This window comes from Protomyctophum parallelum (genome assembly GCF_964188405.1).
Source record: "Protomyctophum parallelum genome assembly, chromosome: 4".
NCBI lineage: Eukaryota > Metazoa > Chordata > Actinopteri > Myctophiformes > Myctophidae > Protomyctophum > Protomyctophum parallelum.
Genome location: NC_139700.1, coordinates 21,359,743 through 21,378,852, shown reverse-complemented (window position 1 = coordinate 21,378,852; position 19,110 = coordinate 21,359,743). Strand labels below are relative to the sequence as shown.

The 19,110-nt window shown below is 43.1% G+C and overlaps 2 protein-coding genes across 2 annotated transcripts; both read right to left on the bottom strand.

Moving 5' to 3' along the window:
* Window positions 1-231: 231 nt before the first annotated feature.
* LOC310857108 (transient receptor potential cation channel subfamily M member 1-like) lies at window positions 232-14,498 on the bottom strand (the record flags this gene model as incomplete). Its single annotated transcript, XM_083762721.1, has 19 exons — window positions 14,349-14,498; window positions 11,288-11,360; window positions 11,065-11,165; window positions 9,640-9,774; window positions 9,473-9,523; window positions 9,101-9,241; window positions 8,962-8,991; window positions 8,452-8,744; window positions 8,133-8,361; window positions 7,700-7,804; window positions 7,461-7,586; window positions 6,839-6,967; window positions 6,413-6,664; window positions 6,141-6,315; window positions 5,560-5,580; window positions 5,322-5,466; window positions 4,543-4,748; window positions 2,570-2,702; window positions 232-2,482 (listed from the first exon to the last, which is right to left on the bottom strand). The coding sequence occupies exons 1-19, from the start codon at window positions 14,439-14,441 to the stop codon at window positions 232-234; spliced, it is 4,689 nt and encodes a 1,562-aa protein (XP_083618847.1). The 5' UTR covers window positions 14,442-14,498.
* Window positions 14,499-14,646: 148 nt separating this feature from the next.
* Window positions 14,647-16,771, bottom strand: LOC310857388 (transient receptor potential cation channel subfamily M member 1-like; the record flags this gene model as incomplete). The annotated part of the gene is made up of 5 exons (XM_083763039.1): window positions 16,638-16,771; window positions 16,262-16,475; window positions 15,816-15,940; window positions 15,540-15,711; window positions 14,647-14,825 (listed from the first exon to the last, which is right to left on the bottom strand). The coding sequence occupies exons 1-5, from the start codon at window positions 16,638-16,640 to the stop codon at window positions 14,647-14,649; spliced, it is 693 nt and encodes a 230-aa protein (XP_083619165.1). The 5' UTR covers window positions 16,641-16,771.
* Between the last annotated feature and the right edge of the window lie 2,339 nt (window positions 16,772-19,110).

Here is a 19,110-nt window from a genome sequence, read left to right as displayed (position 1 = left end):
GGCAGTCTCATTTCATTTTCATGCGAATCTTCTTTTCTGGTTCTCCCCCCTCAGCAACTCTTCTGCCTGATTTATACTTGGTTGTTCATCCTGGCTGTCACACACTGAATATAGTGAATATATACTGTATGTACAAGCTCACAACATTGTGAGCTTCTAGATCTGATATTTTCTGTGTATGATACTGGCACACAACTAAGTATAACAGGCCTAACAGGTATGTTCCATTTACTATTGGTCAGTCCCTTCTGAACAATTATTCACCTCTGTTCCTCCTTGCATGGACTTCCTCCTCTGCAAGTCTGTTACTTCTTCTGGTTCTGTGCTTTCTTGTGCGTCTTCCACTTTATTTTCTGGTTCCGACCTCATGTCCTCATCTTCGGGTTTAAGCGCTGACACTTCGCATTCTACGACAATGTTTCTTTCACTCGTGGAGGCTTTGGGCTCGCTCTCAGCCAACTGCATTGCTTTCCTGTCACCAGCATTCCAGCTCTGTGATCTGTGGGGGGGGAACAAAGTTGTGTCTGCTACGGTTAGATAATCAGCATTGTCTTTTGGGGCGCTCTCCTCTTTCATGTTTGTTTGGTCTCCTTTGCGATCTGATGGAGGTGAAGGTGTTTCTGCAGTTCCTAACAAAGTTAGTTTAGTCTGTTGCTCTTCTTTATTAGGTTCCATCGGCTGTGAAAGATCATCAAGCTGCTGGGCACGAGTTCGGACCGCAGACACTTTCGGCATGTGTCCAGAGAGGCTGGGGTGAACCTTATACTCCAAGTTGGCTGGCCACTGATTCGGTGCCTTAGATACCTGCTCCACCAGAGATCTGTAGTCTGGAGGTTGTAGTGCTTCATCGCCTGCATCGGCAGGGTTGAAGATGATGCCGCTCATGGCCCTCTTCTTTTGTGTGGTAGGTGATGTGCTTCCACTCTCAGTAGGACAATATCTCATAGATTTAGTTCTCTTGGGGGAGGATGTCGGAGGGGGCAGCTTCACCCTCTCTGCAGGTTCCAACAAAGCTAGTTCAGTCTGATGCTCCTCTTTTTTAGGTTCCATCGGCTGTGAAAGAGCATCAAGCTGCTGGGCACGAGTTTGGACCACTGACACTTTCGGCATGTGTCCAGCAAGGCTGGGATGAACCTTATACTCCAAGTTGGCTGGCCACTGATTCGGTGCTTTGGCTATATGCTCCACCAGAGATCTGTAGTCTGGAGGTTGTAGTGCTTCATCGCCTGCATCGGCAGGGTTGAAGATGATGCCGCTCATGGCCCTCTTCTTTTGTGTGGTAGGTGATGTGCTTCCGCTCTCAGTAGGACAATATCTCATAGATTTAGTTCTCTTGGGGGAGGATGTCGGTGGAGGCAGCATCGCCCTCTCTGCATTTTCCCAAAAAGTTAGTTCAGTCTGATGCTCTTCTTTATTAGGTTCCGTCGGCTGTGAAAGAGCATCAAGCTGCTGGGCACGAGTTTGGACCACAGACACTTTCGGCATGTGTCCAGAGAGGCTTGGGTGAACCTTATACTCCAAGTTGGCTGGCCACTGATTCGGTGCCTTGGCTACCTGCTCCACCAGAGATCTGTAGTCTGGAGGTTGTAGTGCTTCATCGGCTGGGTTGAAGATTATGCCGCTCATGGCCCTCTTTCTTTGTTTGGTAGGAGAGGTGCTCTCACTAGGACCGTATCTCATAGATCTAGTCTTCTTGGGGGAGGATGTAGGTGGGGGCAGCCTCGCCCTATCTGTGCATTGGACTGCTATCTCGGGCACTACTATTTTTGGTTGATCCTCAGGATTTATTGACAAGATACTCATAGCTCTCCTCCTTGTGCCAGGAGATGGGGTTTGGCCTTCGATTGGATAACACATCAAGGACTTAGCCCTTTTTGGAGAGAGGGAGCTAACCGGCTTCAGTTTTTCTGTCGTCCAGCCTGCTTTCAGGAGTGCTTTGTCGAGAGGATCCACTGCCATCGCTGTGGGCTCATGGGAAATAGCCTCTCTACTTCCTGCCCCAGAGAGAGACTTCTGGTCACATGGGGATATCAGGATATCCACACATGAACTGGGGCGTGATCTGTCTATGTTGCCGACATCTAAGGTATTGCCATACTCCTTGATGCTAACACGAGTAGTGGGGGCTTGTCGCACAGGCTTCTGACTTTCTGGGCCCGTCTTAGCCACATCATCGGTCACCACCTCCCTCTGCTTCTCCCTTTGCTCCTCCATGTCCATGTGGAAGCGGTACAGACTGTAACCATCAGCGCTGTTAATGCTGCCCTGGCGAAAGAGGCCATGTTCACCCACTGAGGAGTTCCGTGAGTGACTGCGGGTCAGTTCCAATTTATCCACCCCAGCGAGCTTCTCCAAGGCAACCGCCATCCGACCGTGGATCTCCTCCAGCTGGGCCAGGCGCAGGTCCACCGTCTGCAAGGAGGCCTTCATGGTGTTTTCCCTCTCGTTCACCTCCTCCAGACGCATGGACATGTTCTCCACTCTGCAAAGGACACCATGCAGGAACGTCAGGAGATGTCAAGATTTATTCTTTTTTACGAATGTAATATTAATTCGAAGGATAACTGACCGTTCAGAAGTGACTTTGATGCGCTCATCAGTGGAGGATTGCTGCTCATCTTCCTTCTGCCGAAAGTATTCCTCGACACACTGCTCCTCAAACTCGTACAGAGTCTTTAGCTCCTCTGGGTTTAGCCTCAGCTCTGTAGGAAACATTTTAGAATATCATATAGAGGAAAGAATTAACTTATTAAGTCATGGTGTATTTGCCAAAAAACATTCTGTGCGTAATAGAGCTTTGTCGATTCAAGAACCATACACCGATTACAGATCTCACCTATAGCCTTTGCCATAAAATGAATCCTACTCTATCTCCTCTGTGTCTTAAGTGTAAAATTGAAGAGGGGAATTATAGTCACTGTATATGGTCAATGGTCATGTCATAAAATTAAACGATACTGGTTGGGTAATGTGCAACAGTTGAATGAGATCTTCAATATGGAGTTTGAACCCGACCCTATAGGCTTATGTGTCTGATTCTTGGGCTGCCTGAAGATTCCAAGATCCATAAGCGTCTGTTTAATCTCTTAATTTATGCTGCTAGGGAAAATATTCAGTTGTCTTGGATTAATTTGGCACAAAATAATCATGCAGGGCATTCCGTTGGAATTCTTAGCCTGCCTGCTACACTCCACAACAGATACCTTCTATAAAATATGGGACCCATATTTGCAATTTATTGGCCCTCAATTAGCTACCACCTTGATCATAGGGTTCTTTGACAGAAGCGTTGATGGATAGGATCATCAATCCTTGTTTATTCACTTTATTTTTGAGTGGTGCAACCACTCCATTAAGTAGCTACTAGACCTGTAGCCTACGTGCCCGTCGCAGTCGGCCACCGGTATACTTGGGAACGATGCAATTTGGGAACCTAACCTAATGATATACGTTGTCATAGCACAACCATTGGTTTTTCATAACCAAGTGTCACTGTTGCGCAGCACACACACACACACACACACACACACACACACACACACACACACACACACACACACACACACACACACACACACACACACACACACACACACACATTAATGTGAATATGATGATTTGGGGTGTTACAGTACAGTACAGTGACAGTACATTACAGTACAGTAGAGGGACCCCCTGCAGACCAGCCTCTCCTCTTTAGCGTAAATAAAAATAACGTTTTTGCTACTCACCAAAACAAAGGCAGGTTGTGTCATTAGAAAGCCTATTTTCCTTTAGTGGACGCACTCTAAGCCCGCCACCACACATATAAACTGTACTTTTTGTCCAGAAAGGGATTTTTTTTCACCAGAGGAAAAATATTCTCTATGGGGCAATTCTCTGGGCAATATCGTTAGAAGGTGCAGTGGAGTAACTAAAAGTATTCTTTTCCCGGTGGAAACTAAATCAATCCCCTTTTGGCCAAAAAGTACAGTTCATACGTGTGGTGGGGGGCTCAGAGTGCTACCACTAAGGAAAGTAGGCTTTCTCATGACACAACCCGCCTTTGTTTTGGTGAGTAGCAAAAACGTTCTTTTTATTTACACTAAAGAGGAGAGGCTGGTCTGCATTCATGCGAGCGGCGGAAGTTGAGAGTAACATAGCTCTAAATGAAACGCATTAGAGCTATGGACCAGAGCTAGTCTACTGCAGGATGAGAAGGTGAGTTTCAGTGTACCACTGGCTGCTATAATATTATCGAATTTATTATGTACATATCAGGGCTTGACATTAAGGCTTGTCCTGTTGTCCGGGACAACTAATAAATCTTTCCGGACAAGTGCATTAAATCTTTACTTGCCCGTTGGACAAGTGACTCTTGGTTTCATGTTTTATGAGCCAACAATATTGTCTGACATTATTATGGATAGGGGGCACCAGGTTACTCATATTTATGATACCAGGCAAAAAAGTAATCCTGAATATACCAGAAAATACAGTGAATCATTCTCAGATTCATTATGTGAAAAACATTTCAAGAGATAGGTAGCAAAGGAGACTAACTGAGGCCTCTGTCCTTCTCGTCTAATTCCCCTTCCGGCCTCTTCTTTCTACAGCGTCGGAAGATCCTGTTTAGGAGGATGTAGATGTGGCTGAAGATGATGAGGGGTGGAGGCAGGAGGGGCCGGTCATGGAATGTCATGATCAACTGATATCTCTGGAATTTCCATATCTGATTGGAGACGGACTTAACTTCCATGAAGGTGTTGCTATAGAAAAGGAAGAAAAGGCCAGTGAGTACAAACAGGCAAGCAACTTAGAGGTCAAAAAGCTGGTCAAAGAACAAATAAATAAATATGAGCCCAAACTAAAAAATAAGGAAAAGAAGAAGAAGAAGAAATAGTAAAAGTGCAAAATGGACAGGCTAAAAAGGTGTGTTTTAAGTTTTCTTTAAAACAAATGTATCTATTCTACACTATGCCTGCACCCATCATGTTGGGGCCATAGCAGCCTCGCTGTGGGTCTTTGAACAACGCTGATCATGTGCTGGGGAGGTTCTTGTACTCTTATATTTGTTTTACTGAGGATAGGATTTGCGCCTGGTCAAGAGGACCTGCGGGATCTGGATACCTATTGTAAAACCATGTCAGGTTTTCACATTCCTGATATGGTCAAATTAGTGATGACAATCATGACACCTGTCTTTACTTAGTTTCATTTATTGTCCACAATGTGGAAATTTGTCTTTAGCATTTGGACTGAGTTCCAGTGACTTCAATTTAGAGGTCAGTTTCTCTCTCTATGCCTAGTCTACTCCAATGTAATATGCATGATATGCTTACTTGAAGACTGCAATGAGCAAGTTGACCAGAAGGATGTTAGCCACAAGGAGGTAACAAGCCATAATGGCAGGTGTGAGCCAGGCACCAGGGATACATGGAGGAAACTTCTTTCCATCCTCATCATATAGATGTTCACCACAAGGAGCTGTGAGTATAAGAAATGTGGGGGTTACGTGTTTTTATTTGGACATTCAACAATTTGTCACATTGATTTGAGTGTTGGAAGATGAATACTCACGGTTGATTTCCATTGCATAGACTTTCCCGAAAAGCATAGTTGTAGAAGGGAAATGCATGGGAGACAATGTTAAAATCTAGGGCACACAGGGCTTTTTTTTATCACACTGTAGTTCTGTCAAGGTCAAGATAATGCACACTAATATATATATATATTTTGTTTTGTTTTTTACTCTACCATGGCAAAAACACCAAGAATTTCAGTTAATTTCTCAATTGGGTTATGAAAGTAAACATTGGCTACATTTTATAATTTTAGCCAACACATTAAGTAACATGGAATTGCATGCAACTTTTGGGATAAAAATGTATTGCATAAATGTAATCATGTCAAATTTTTGTCCTTAAAATATACCTTATCTTTGACAGAAGAAACAGTCCATGTGAGTTCAAAGGGCAGATGATCATTACTAACAAGAACCTGTCACAACTCAAACTTGCCTGCAGAGGGCGCTAAAAGTCTTGATGAACAACCCTATTAAAAAATAAACCACATAAGGATTCAAGACACAGAAATGTATATAAAACTGATCATCTGCCCGGGATCAGGAAACAGAATCTTACTATGAACTCTAGTCTTACGGTCTATCGAGTCCGCAAAAACCTCTCCATAGATCATCCAGTAGGGCATGTAGAAGATGTTTCTGGCCAGGCGCCATGTGGGTACTTCATCGGGGTGCAGGATGGCCTGTCGGGCCACCCCGAAACTCATGAGCACTACCAACATAATCACTACAAAATACATCATGTCGATCATCTGGAAGAAATTGGAGGAAATAATATGTTTGGGTTACCCTTAGCATGAGACAGTCCTATATGATTATCATCCTAATTCAAAACGAAGATTTCATTACCATCTTTCCTATCATCATGACATAGGGTCCAAGATATTTGTTGACTCCAAAGATGTCCAATACACGGATGTACCAGAAGATGATGTCTATACAGTAGATGACTCTGCCATAACCCATATAAGGCTCATGCTGCAGTCGCAGCAAGAGGCCAATAAGGAAGGTGGAGATAGCTGCTAGGTCAGTGATGTTCCAGTATTCTTCTAGCCATACATTTATCTTCTGTTTCAGCTTCCCAGGCTCAGACATCAGAATCTGGGTAGGGTACAAAGGGCATGTGTAGAGACTTAACCATGACATCATGCAAGGATAGAGCTGCATTTGACATTTATAATAATGTCTAAACATTAGTTATGCCATTATTTAGATTATCTGTGAAGAAGAATATCATTTTGTGTTCAATCCATCATGTATATCTTTGCCTTTTACCTGTCTAACTTTCTCACCGCCAAGTGTGAGGATGTAAGATATGACAATCCACTCTTGAAGTGATGGCCATCGCTCCATCTTCACCAGAATAATATAGTTGTATAACATCAGATAGGCTAGATAGGAAATCTAACAAAAAAGAGACAATCATACAGTCATAACATTAAACAATCACAATGACTGACGGAGTTCCCATTCCAATTATGCCCAAATATGGAGTGTGTTGTCTAACCTCAATGTGTCATGGCATCAGGTGCATACAAATCAATCACCTCCATATATGGGCACAAAATATACACACACACTGTATATATTATACAGTGTGTGTGTGTGTGTGTGAGGGTGTGTGTGTGTGTGTGTGTGTGTGTGTGTGTGTGTGTGTGTGTGTGTGTGTGTGTGTGTGTGTGTGTGTGTGTGTGTGTGTGTGTGTGTGTGTGTGTGTGCATGCATGCAGTGCAGTCTCGATACCTTAAGACCATAGAGTTCAAAGCAAGATTCGGTTACCTGTTCGTGGGCAGATGATGCTATATTGATGATATATTTTTTATATCTCCATATTAAAAACATGTTGGCCACCCAACACGCTCAACATAGCCTACATTCCTTCTTTCACAATACTTACCGTGTTGAACCAAAATTTTGTAAAAGGTGCGTTGTAAAACTCAAAGATCCTTTTGCCAATAGGAATCCTCCGGATTTTAGTACTGCCCTCCTCTTCGTCCCCTTTCTGAGAATTTGCATCATTATCCTATAATAAAAATAGCAGCATCACATACAGAACTTCAATGCCTCATGTCAAGAGTTACAAGTGGCAGAATCATGTGCAAAAAGAAAAGAAAAAGAAAAAAGATAAATCAGGACCTTTTTGTCATCTTCTGCTTCCTTTCCAACCTCTTCATAGGCATCTTTTCCAAGACGGAAATCCAACAAGAAAATCACAGGTGGAAAGATAATACCCAGAATGACCTACAGTATATGGACAAGAATTAAGTCATTAATTATTCCAAAACCTTTACACTCTCAACTATCAGAATCAGAATAAAATGTATTGTCGCAATTTAAACATTCTTTTTTTGTGTAAGCTCTCAACATTACAGTTATAATTATAGTAAGAATAGGGAAGAGAGACAGGAAGACGCAATCAAATCAATATAGAGTCCAGCATAAATGAGGTGCATGAAAAATGCTATACAAGGTAGGCCTACATTACAAATTAACAGTGGATAATGCCACAATGGAAGGCAAAATTGCTTCTTGTGCAGGTGGAAAACATATCCGGCTGTTGGCATGTTACCTTGAGACCAGGGTTTTTGCCAATTCTTAGGCAGCCCATCCACATGTCAGTCAGCAGCATCTGGCTGCAGGTGTGGGCGATGAAGTCTCGCTGCTTGCCAGCCACCGCCAGTTTGAGACAGGTGGAGTTACTCCAGTTGACCAGCTCATACGTTAGGAGTTTCATAGCCACCTGCTCATCATGCTTATAGGACTGGTCCAAGAGCTCATAGGCAAGCTGTCCAAATTCTCTATGAAAGACAAAGAAAAGTAGCAACGTTATCAATCAATGGCATGATGCAAACTGCAGATGAACTATCAGAAAAAAACAAGGCTCTCACTTGGAGTTATTCTCCAGGTCTTGGGAGACGTCATCCACCAGCTGACTCTCAGCGGAATCATGAGCCATAGCCTTGTAGAGTTTACAGGCCACCAGTGCTTTAGCCATGGCCTCCTCTCCTCTCTGCCACAGGAACAGTGCCATCTTCTGACGCTTCATTAGCACTGCCCACACCATCAGCTCATGGAAGGGGTACTTGAACCGAGAGAGCTCAGGGTCGTCAGTATCGACCTCAACCTCCTCCTCTTTCTTCTTCTTCTTGCCTTTCTTTCCTTTCCCTCGTGGTTCGTCATCCTGACAGAATAATGAAAGGCAGAGAATGAGATCCATGAATGACACACAGGCCTTTCCCCATGCCATTGAGCTTGCTTTCAGCTACCAGGCGGTAACTCACAGGCATTTCCCCATGCCATTGCTTGCTTTCAGCTACCAGGCGGTAACTCACACATTTTAGCAATGCATTTAAATAATGCACACACAAAGGACAAACACACAAAGGGCAAATTCTCACCTCCATTCCGAGAAGTTTCAGAGCTTTTGGCTGAGGAAAAAAAAAAAAAAAGAAAGAAAATGTAACATTGTGTACAATATCAAATACAATTTTACGGGATGAACAAACTCATATTTCAGTTTCTTCCACTCAAACCTACCCTTTTTAGTCCATACAGGTTATTGTAGAGGTTGCGGAAAGCCTTCCTGGTATAATTGCTCCTGTAGGCTCCACCCATCAGGTACTCCAACACTAGACCAATATCAATGAGAGTGATCTGATAATCTGGAGGGAGGTTCCCCTGCGGAAATACCAGAGAAAGTCCTCAACATAACATCATAAACATATGAAGTATGGGACATTATGTGGTAAACAGCCACATGGTTGTAAACCATACATACTATATACACATGTATGTTACATGTATGTTTCTCTTTTAAGTAGATACATTTAGTCTCCAACATACATCTTGAAATGTATCCAAATATATCCATATGTTTTAGGCTAGGAAAGGGTCCTATTAGGCTATTACCTTTTTGACATCTCTTACAGTACAGTGCAGTGTATTAGGAGGGCCAAGTTTCTGCAATGTAGAATGGAATGTTCTAGTTATGAACAGTAATGATTTTGTCTGTTGCGTTCTTCACCATGACTTGGTGGATATCAACATTCTGGGCATCTGAGCTCTTCTAGTCTCACCGTGTTGTACAGTTCCTCTAGCCTGGGGATCATGAGGAAGTGATGAATATTGACGCCGTTCTCCAGGAGGAGCTTGACGAAGTCCACTCTGTCCATTACCAGGGCATCCATCATTGCTTGCTCCAGAGAGTTCACCTAAGATATCGTTACATATGTGGAATTACAATAGATATTATTCTCTAAACACATAGTTATTGTCAAAGAATCTAAATTAAGTCGTTCCGTAGCCTACCATAGGAATCTGAAGCAGAATTATGACCTACACAATGTCCAATAGATCATTAATAATGCCATAGCCCTAAAACCTCGAAGTAAGTTATTAATAAACACCTATTAATTGTATGTGCTTCAAACATAATAGTGTGCTTTCGTGGAGATTATCTTGTTGAACTAATATGTCATATTGCATTGTTTGCTACAAGAGTAAAACATTTTTTATCCAAAACCCAATGCACAAATTCCATTGGTAAAGTCCAATGGGAACCCATGGTGTTTGTGCAACTTCCACGTTGACCTACACAAAGACATATGATGTCATGATGCAGTGAACTTGTGCCTTACCCATCTCATCATCTCCAGCTTCCTGGGATCCGTCTCTTCTGGAGGTTCAGGTTTCGCCTTCCCTTTCCCTTTGCCCTTCTTTTTTGCCTGTTTGCGTTGAGGTGGAGGACTTTTCGGCTTCTCCGGTACTGCTACTGTAGTAGCTCCTATAGCAGCTCCTGTGGTCGCTGTACTGTTGGCCACGGCACTAGCAGGCTGGCCCAAATAGTAATAGATAATAGTTAAAGGAGCAATAATATTTGTAACTTTTTTTCCTTTTCTTTTTCTTATGTGAATACCTGTGCATTAGCCTAATGTCCATAAAGCTGTGATGATTATTATTTCTATCGGGGTTTGTATGCCCAAGCAGCAGTTTTTTGTATAACTTTTCACAAGGAAAGTTGTGTTGTTCACTGTGTGTGACTAGTAGCCTACTTACTGACTAATCCAATCTTTTTCTTTTTTTGATAGATGGATTTATGATGAATTCCTGTTCTGTTCTTTGTCTATATAGATGTGTCTATTTGTACGTCTCTAAATGTTTTGATGAATTGAACATGGTGGACCCTCTTGTAAACAAGTGTAATGCTTAATTGGGTCGTCCACTCACAGTTAACAGTCTTTGTATTGAGTTTGTGTTTGAAATTTACTGTAATTCTGCAAACTGTTAATAAATATTTCAATCAATCAATCAAACAGTAGGTAGACAGGAAATGGGGAGAGAGATGGTGGAAGACACACAGCAAAGTTCGTCGGGATCTTGACTCGAACCCGCGACACACTGTCATGCTGGATTTACCAGCCAAGGTGCCTGTACCGCTAAGACCGACTACTCCAATCTTTATGAATACTTATACTACTGAGGAGACCACTACTCACTGCCATTGGTAAGTGATGTCCAAAGACAAAGATTTGATTCCTGGCGATATCCACTCTGTTCCACGCCAGAGCCAAACTAAGCTGGTCTGGAGCGGAGGCATTTGTGCCTGAAAACACAGAAAGGAGAAAGAATAGATAGGTGGGTGGGTGTATGTGATCTGAAATGTAGTATGCACTGCAGTGGGGGAAAATATTGCTGTGGGATTTGTGTTGTATGCTAAAGTAATACCTTTTAATAAGGCAGTCAGAATTGCCATTTCAATATCTTGCTGTCCCTCTGCACCCATTCGAAAAACTGTGATCTATATTTGACAGAAAATAAGACATCGAGAAGAGAGTGACTGAGAGCACAATGTAAGGATGGAGATGAAAATCGAAAGTGGGGATTAATCAATCCGTGAAGAAATAAAAATGTGGCAGGTGGTTACCGGTACTCCGACTCTTTATAAGGGCATCTTCTTAATGATTAATTACAACTGACTGGACATTCATTCATTCATGTTACGGACATAATCCTGTCAGTACCCTTGAATAAGACACTGGCTTTAGAGCTGGCGTTGGTCCCTGACTCCACAGGCACGGCTCGGTACTTAGTAGTATGGGTCAAATGAAGACATTTCCCACAGGCATAAATGATAAGTAACTATTATGATTATTATATGATTATAATGTTTAGTCTTTATTATCACTTTACATCTATAGACAATAAATTGTGTTTATTCCCACTTGACACGTATTGCACACCAAAGGTCTATGGTACCTGTCCATCCTGTACAGGTGTGACCATAGGCATAATCGTGTATTTTGAGAGTAGGCAACATGGAGTCAAGCTTTTGCGGAAGCATAACAGAAGGGGACGTTCGGTAGGCCTATCAGACAGGCAATGTAAATGTTTGTTTTCTCATGCCAATAAAGCTCATTTGGATTGAATTGTTAAGTCCCGGAAAAGACACGCTGTGATTGGTCAGTAGTCACTTGAGTGGCAGCGACCTATGGCAGCGACGCAGCATGCCTTCCGCCCTTCCGCTTGTCTTCCAGCACTCGCTGGAGACACATGGCTCCAACTGCAGTGGCAAATGAGGCATCTCTTCTTTTTTTATCTATAGGTGTGACACCCTATAGGTTTTTTCCTTTTCTTTTGCCATCAAGGGGAATTTTTCAAACCCATTGAGCGGCTAAGGACAGCCAGGGTTGTGTGACATGTTCTGGTTCCTTTGTTATAACTTATGTGGGCCTGTGAATGGGAAGGCCGTATCTGAGTGGTGGAGAGGCCGTCTGAGAATCAGAATGTTCGGTGCACCCAGTCTACATGTTTATGTGTCAAAGTGTCCGTGAGCAAGACACTTAACCCCTAACTGCTTCCCATGTGCTTAAATGTTTTCACTTTGACATGAACCTTAAATTGACATGAACCACAGACGCCTATCTGAAAATATTTTGTGCCAGTGACCCCCATACAAGATTTGTGTTTGCTGTGTTTAGCTTGCTTATTGTCGCTCTGGCACTCTCTGCATTTGCCACTCAATTTGCCATTCACTTATGCATGCGCATACTCTCTATATAGGGGTTGTGATTAAACTGACTTTTGGAGCTATTACGTAATTTTGCAGGGGACCCCCTGGAACCCACTTTGAGAACTACTGACTAATTCATTAACTTGTACATTAATGTGGTTAGGTATAGCACAATACAACTCGCTGTGACGGACCATACAAGCATGTTTGGCCTCTTCATGGAGTGATAGCACTTGCGTTGTTGCAGCCGTGGACTATATCAAATGCAATTACACTGGCTGGCCTGTCACTATGTCACATGAGCAGCCACGGTAAATGGGATTATGTTGGCATGAATATGTGGCGTCAGGCCAGAGATCTCCGAGCTGGTCTCGGGATGCGTTGATAATGAGCGCCCTATGCCTCCACATAAGCAATTTGAACTGAAAACTTGTGGTGATCTTGCAGACAGCACCAGTGTGAACACAGTGCTGTTTTCCCCTCCCAGTTGAGAGGCTTGTGCAAGGATGAGCCAGTAATTAAGTTAAATGCCCCAGAGCAGTAGATCGGTGCAAAATGCAACCCTTTGAATGAGGCCGTTCATTTGGTTGCCCCAGCTGTTCACATGGAATGCACTTAGGATGAAAGGATTATGTGGGAGCTAGACAGTGACACTGAATCACCTGTAGTTTAGTCACAGCAGTTTTTACGGGCCATGAATTGCCTACTTAGCCAGACAGAGCTGGCTCAGAAACTTGGATGACCTGTCACGTTATCTGAGTTGGGTATCAGTGGAAAGTAAAATGTCACAGGAAAAAAAGCTCACTGCAGTACGGTCTTAAAACCGACAACAACAACATTGTCTATCCAAATGTGCACAGCAGTGTGTTTGGGGCATTAGCAGTGTAATGCAATATGAAGAGAAGATACAGACATTCTGTTGAAATGATGACACTCTGGCAAAAAAGAGAGAGATGACCCTGAGGATTAGGAAGATGGATCCTCTTCTCCATCTGTGTTGTGCAGACCACTAAGGGCGAATGAAGTATATGGGACAGCTAAAACAGGTGGCTATATCTGTGCACTGATCTCTCCCTCCCAGATGTACAGTATATGGTGTCTGCAGATTACCTGCAGCTATAGGCATTACATAGTACTAATCACATCACTTCCCCCCAAGAGAAATCTGCAATGGATGATTCAATAGTGCTGCTATTTATGTATCACACTCTCGTGCAAACACTTATGGGAACCACGTTGAAGAGTAATCTGTAATCTGTTGAAGACACCTAATGGGTCAGTGTTTCACCCGAGGACATTTGGTCGCGCTGATATATGTGCGTTAGTGAACACGCTGTAAACACTGCAGAGTCTGCCGTCCAGCGCCACATTAAAGGGTGTTTGTAAAACACATTAGTGTTGATGGAGGGATTGAGTGTGATGCTTGGAAGCTGTGGATATCCTGGATTACGTGATGGGGCACACATGACCAACGTGAGTAGGAGGAATGACAAGCAGGTGGTGTAGGAATATGTTTATTCAATGGGGTCAACGTCAATTCACAGATGAGTGAGTGGGGGGAGAAAATGAATGACAATGGAGAATGAAGGCAATTGAAAATATTTATTCATTTACTGACATATCAGTCACATACAATATATTATATTTCTGTGAATAATTGTGAGACATTGGCAGAATAGAGAGTTATATAGAGAGAATATAGAGTTCATACTGTGCATATCCTTAGGAGAATATGTACAGGACATACATTTCATTTGGATTCATTCCTCTACTTACCAGCTCTCTTTTCTTCATACATTCCATGACCATGGCCAGGATCTGCTGTGATTGATTCTTGTTGTAATTGAATGTCTTTTGAATTGTCACCATGAGCTGGTCTCTGACGTCATCACTGATGAAGCTGGAAGGACAGATTAGTGACGTGACATGTTAAATTATCCATTAAGTCAGACAGTGTACAATTGTTGTACCCTTGGCCCCGTAAAGGTCCATTTGGTTACATTAACAGTCGTAGTTGTTGAATTAACAGTGGTAGTGTGGGACTACAGCTGGTGATTCAGTGAGAGAATAGGTCTTACCCGCCATCCTCTGAGAACTTGTGTGCAAAGGAAAGGATGTCAGAAGCACGGCCACTGCCGTCACAGATCACCACAGGAACTGGAGGCTCGTCCTTCAGGCTCTCCAAGGCAATAGAGATGACGTTGGGCCCTCCCTCCAAAATCAGACACACAAGAGGGAGCCCTTGGCCCAGACCTGAAACACACGTGGGGAGCGGTCGTCAATCACTGTATTACCCTGACCCATCAGGGACTGCCCATAAGTCTGACATCCCGTTAGTCCAACCTACTTGGCCGGTTAAGACTGAGGTTAAGGTTGGCGACCTACGTGGCCGGTTAAGACTGAGGTTAGGGTTGGCGACCTACGTGGCCGGTTAAGACTGAGGTTAGGGTTGGCGACCTACGTGGCCGGTTAAGACTGAGGTTAGAGTGTGGGGTAGTGTTAGTAATCAGTCTGACTAACGGGAGGTCAGAACGATGACATCCACTTGCACATCTGCCTCTCCGCACATTTGTCCACTCATCCATCCACTCATCCATCCATCCATCCATTCACATATTGCTGACGTCTTGTCATCTTATAAAAGCACAGAACAGAATTCAGGAAGTCGGTAGGGTGATAATGGAGAACGTCTTGTGATGTGACATTGCTGTGATAACAGACTTCACCACAAAGAGTGACGTCAGACAGTGAAGTCAGTGGTGACAGCTGAGCATCCCTTTGCTGTCCCTGCCTTATCACGAGCTCCAGGCATAGGATGACAAAGGGAAACCCACAGGTCACAGAGATGCTCTCTATCCACATGTCCACAGGGGAGAGACTAAGCAATAGGCAGTCGGACTCCAGGTCCCACTCAAGACATGTTATGGGAGGAGCGGCAGATACTGCCATGCCCACTATGTGACTTACGTGTATTGATCTTCTGCAAGGACATGTGTTTCTCCAGCTGCCGACGTAGTTTGACCTCTGAGCCATACTTTCCACAGGTGCCGTTGTCGGTCAAGATGAAGTGGGAGTGACTGTTGTTAAGTACAGCCATTTTGCTCAGGGGGTTGGACATTGTCTGGTAGGGTTTGGTCACCTGGAATAAGAAGAAGCAACTTATAGTGTGCTGAATAATCAAGTGTTGTATGAAACAATGTTTGTCTTGCGAAATTGATGGAATGCAGAGGCACAAATCATTACATCTTTTCCAATGAGGTCTTCTTTGTTCTCCAGGATGCCCCAAGGAGCGATTCCTATAGAACACACCTTCCCTCGGGACTTGGACGAGTGGTCCTTCAATGCATCCCCCACATGACGGATCACCCCTGGAATCAAATGACCCAAACATGCTAGCGTGACTAATCATTCTTTTGCGCCTCAATGGGGCACCATCATGGGACACAGCGTGGCTACTGTGTGCAAAATCCACACACAGGATAGCATTTGAGAGACGTTTTCCCTCAAATGCTCTAATTATAGCACCTAAACCCGTGACCCTGGTTTGTTCAAATCTCCTCTTGTAAATCGCAGAATGGGCATTATGAAATGAGTGTTTAGGGGGAAAAAATAATCTTCTAATAACATAGATTGTGATTTGTTAAGTAAACACAGAACTGTCCCTGAACTCTAAATGGTTAGGGTCTCACCAGTGTTGACTCCACCGGTGAAGATCCAGGCCCCAGTGGTGACTGCAGCTTTGATCAAGCCCTTCCCAAACACCTGCTTCAGTTTGGGCTGGAGGTCAAAGTTCTGAAGGCCACCATGCACAGAGATGAGCAAGGTGGGTAGTTCCAGTTGCCAGTCCTTAACCATCAAATGCAGCAGGTTGTCTGGTTTGCAGTCATAGGTCACGCGTATGTACTGAGAAAGAAAGTGTAAAGTGTGAACTGACAACATACATGCAGTGATGCTTTTATTAACCTATCAATTATGTTTGCAGTGATGCCACTGTGCTACCAGATATCAATCCTAAATCACAGGGTCCACACAAACAGTGATCAGCAGTTCAAATGTGAAACATACCATGGCCTTGTTGACAAATCCACCACCTTGGAACTCAATGGTACCGTAGGAATCTGTTGGCCAGGTCCGAGTGTGTTTGGTCACGGACCACTTCTCCTGGGGGTCGTTGGGCACCAGCTGGTTCTCCTCGCCACTTTTCACATGCAGCGGTATTAACTGACCACAGGCACATCTATGTGGAACATGGAACATAGGGCGTCGTTTTACACAGAGAGCCACTCAGTCATATAGGGCATGTTCATGGACATGCTGTGGGACACAAACAAACTTGGAGCCAGATTTGGAGCTCTATACACATAAATGCGTATTGATTCTTTATAGAAAGTCCCAAGGCCCTCTGTGGCCTCAAGTAAATTAGAAGTGAATGACACAGCTCAAACGCTGATTGTTTCTGTGTTTGTGGGGGCTGTGTCTCCTGTCCTCGTTACCCAGATGGCCCAGGCTCTTTCATGCCTGTGAGGGTCTCTGGAAAATACGTGCCTCCATGCACACACATGGCTGCTCTCCCTGGCAGCCCCTAGTTTCAGCACTCAAGGGATGATATTCAGGCACTAAATTATACTATAAGAAATACGTAATTTTAGCCTAAAACCACTGATAATAATGTAGATAATGCTGTTATGTTATTATTTTTATGTACAAATGACCATTCTCACTCAGCATAGTCAGGATCTGTTTAACTTAAGAGTTGTCTAACTATTCTTGTCCTCAAAAGCCAAATGTTGTATCATAACACACCATGACATAGGCTACATTTGAAAAGTAGAATTCATGGATTGAATTTGAGCATCAGCTTAAAATAGCTGGTGGATATCGAAGAATGTTACTTTTAAGCTTTACACTTTATACTGCAACTATCTTGAGGAGGATGTAACTGCTTGTTTGCCCCATACTCTACAAGCATATGACATGATTTATCTAATCATACTGTGTTTTACTATAGGAGAAATACTTTCAAATTACCTGGTCGGGTCCTTGGTGGGTATTGGGTGGACACATTCTCTTCTATAAAATGTCCTCTCTATCCAAGCTCTGTTTGCCTGTAAAAGAGAAGGTTCCAATGTGTTATTGTATGTGATATCTACTACGGGCAGTGAATGTACCACAGAGTGGTAGATCATCTTTCGGATTTAGAACAGCTGAAACATTTAGCATCACAATGACTCATTAGTCATTATCAAAGTTTCAGTTCTGTCCCGAATCCCGGCTGGAAGAAAACAAAGTGCAAAAACAAACCCACAGAGTTTATTAGATAGATTAGACTGGTTTGAACATGATGGATGGAGGTTAACAAGATGAAAGATTGATTTCACTCATAACATGTCATTAGTACTGTTAGCTGAAGCTGAATAACAGATCTGTGTTGTGGAACATCTTTTATTGTCTGTTTGATTCTCAGAAGTGCATCACAAAAAAGTAGCGTGCCCACTCACTACATCACATCCTACTCCGATAGCTGTCTGATCTGTTTCCAGTGCTGAGCAAAAATAACCTGAGCTGAAAGCAAACTTTGTCTAAGGGCTATTGTCGATGGTGGAGGCCCAATTAAATCCCAAAGTTTTGGAAGCAGATATTTTACCAGAAGACACTGGCCACTAACAACTTGTTATCTTCTATTTAGAATTAGGAATATTAATATAACCTATTAATCTACCTTTTAACCTATTAAAAAAACCTCAGAGCAGATCAGAATAGATGTTATGTTATTATTGAATATATATATATATATATATATATATATATATATAGCGTACGCACACACACGCACACACACACACACACACACACACACACACACACACACACACACACACATGCACACGCACACACACACGCACACGCACACACCCTTCAAATGACAAACACATAACCGGTATATTGCATATTATTTCCAAAAGTGCAATGCTCAAAGCAGAACACTGATCATTTTAAAATATGATTTTTGAGTGGTTCAGCAGGCTCACTGTCAAAGTTGAAAGCTGATAAAGTTAAATATACTGTATTTAATATAATATGAACTATATAGTGATATAGTTATGCTCACATAATATTTGCTGTCTCAGTATGGATCTTGTCTAATATCATCACACCATATGCCACTATTTGTTTTTACACAATTCTAGTATTAATCCTGTCATAGTGCCATCTATGGAATATAGGTACACTTACATATGATCTTCCATCTGAACCGCGAGAGTCCTAACCCCAGAGCCGGTGGGGATTAAGCCTTAGTGGACACACAAGGACGTCTGCAGCCCTCGTCCCACAGAGCTCTCTCTCCCAGTGGTGCTCTCCCAGTCCACTGGTCTCAATGAATCCCACAACACATGAAACTTCTTCACTTTATGTGGGCCAGTTAATATGATGAGCATGTGAGCAGGCTCTTTGTTAGCCCAAGTCTCATGACTCTAGTTCAAGGTAATCCTTTTGGAAGTCCCATGACCCTGCTCCTTGCCCACAGGGTATTTTCATC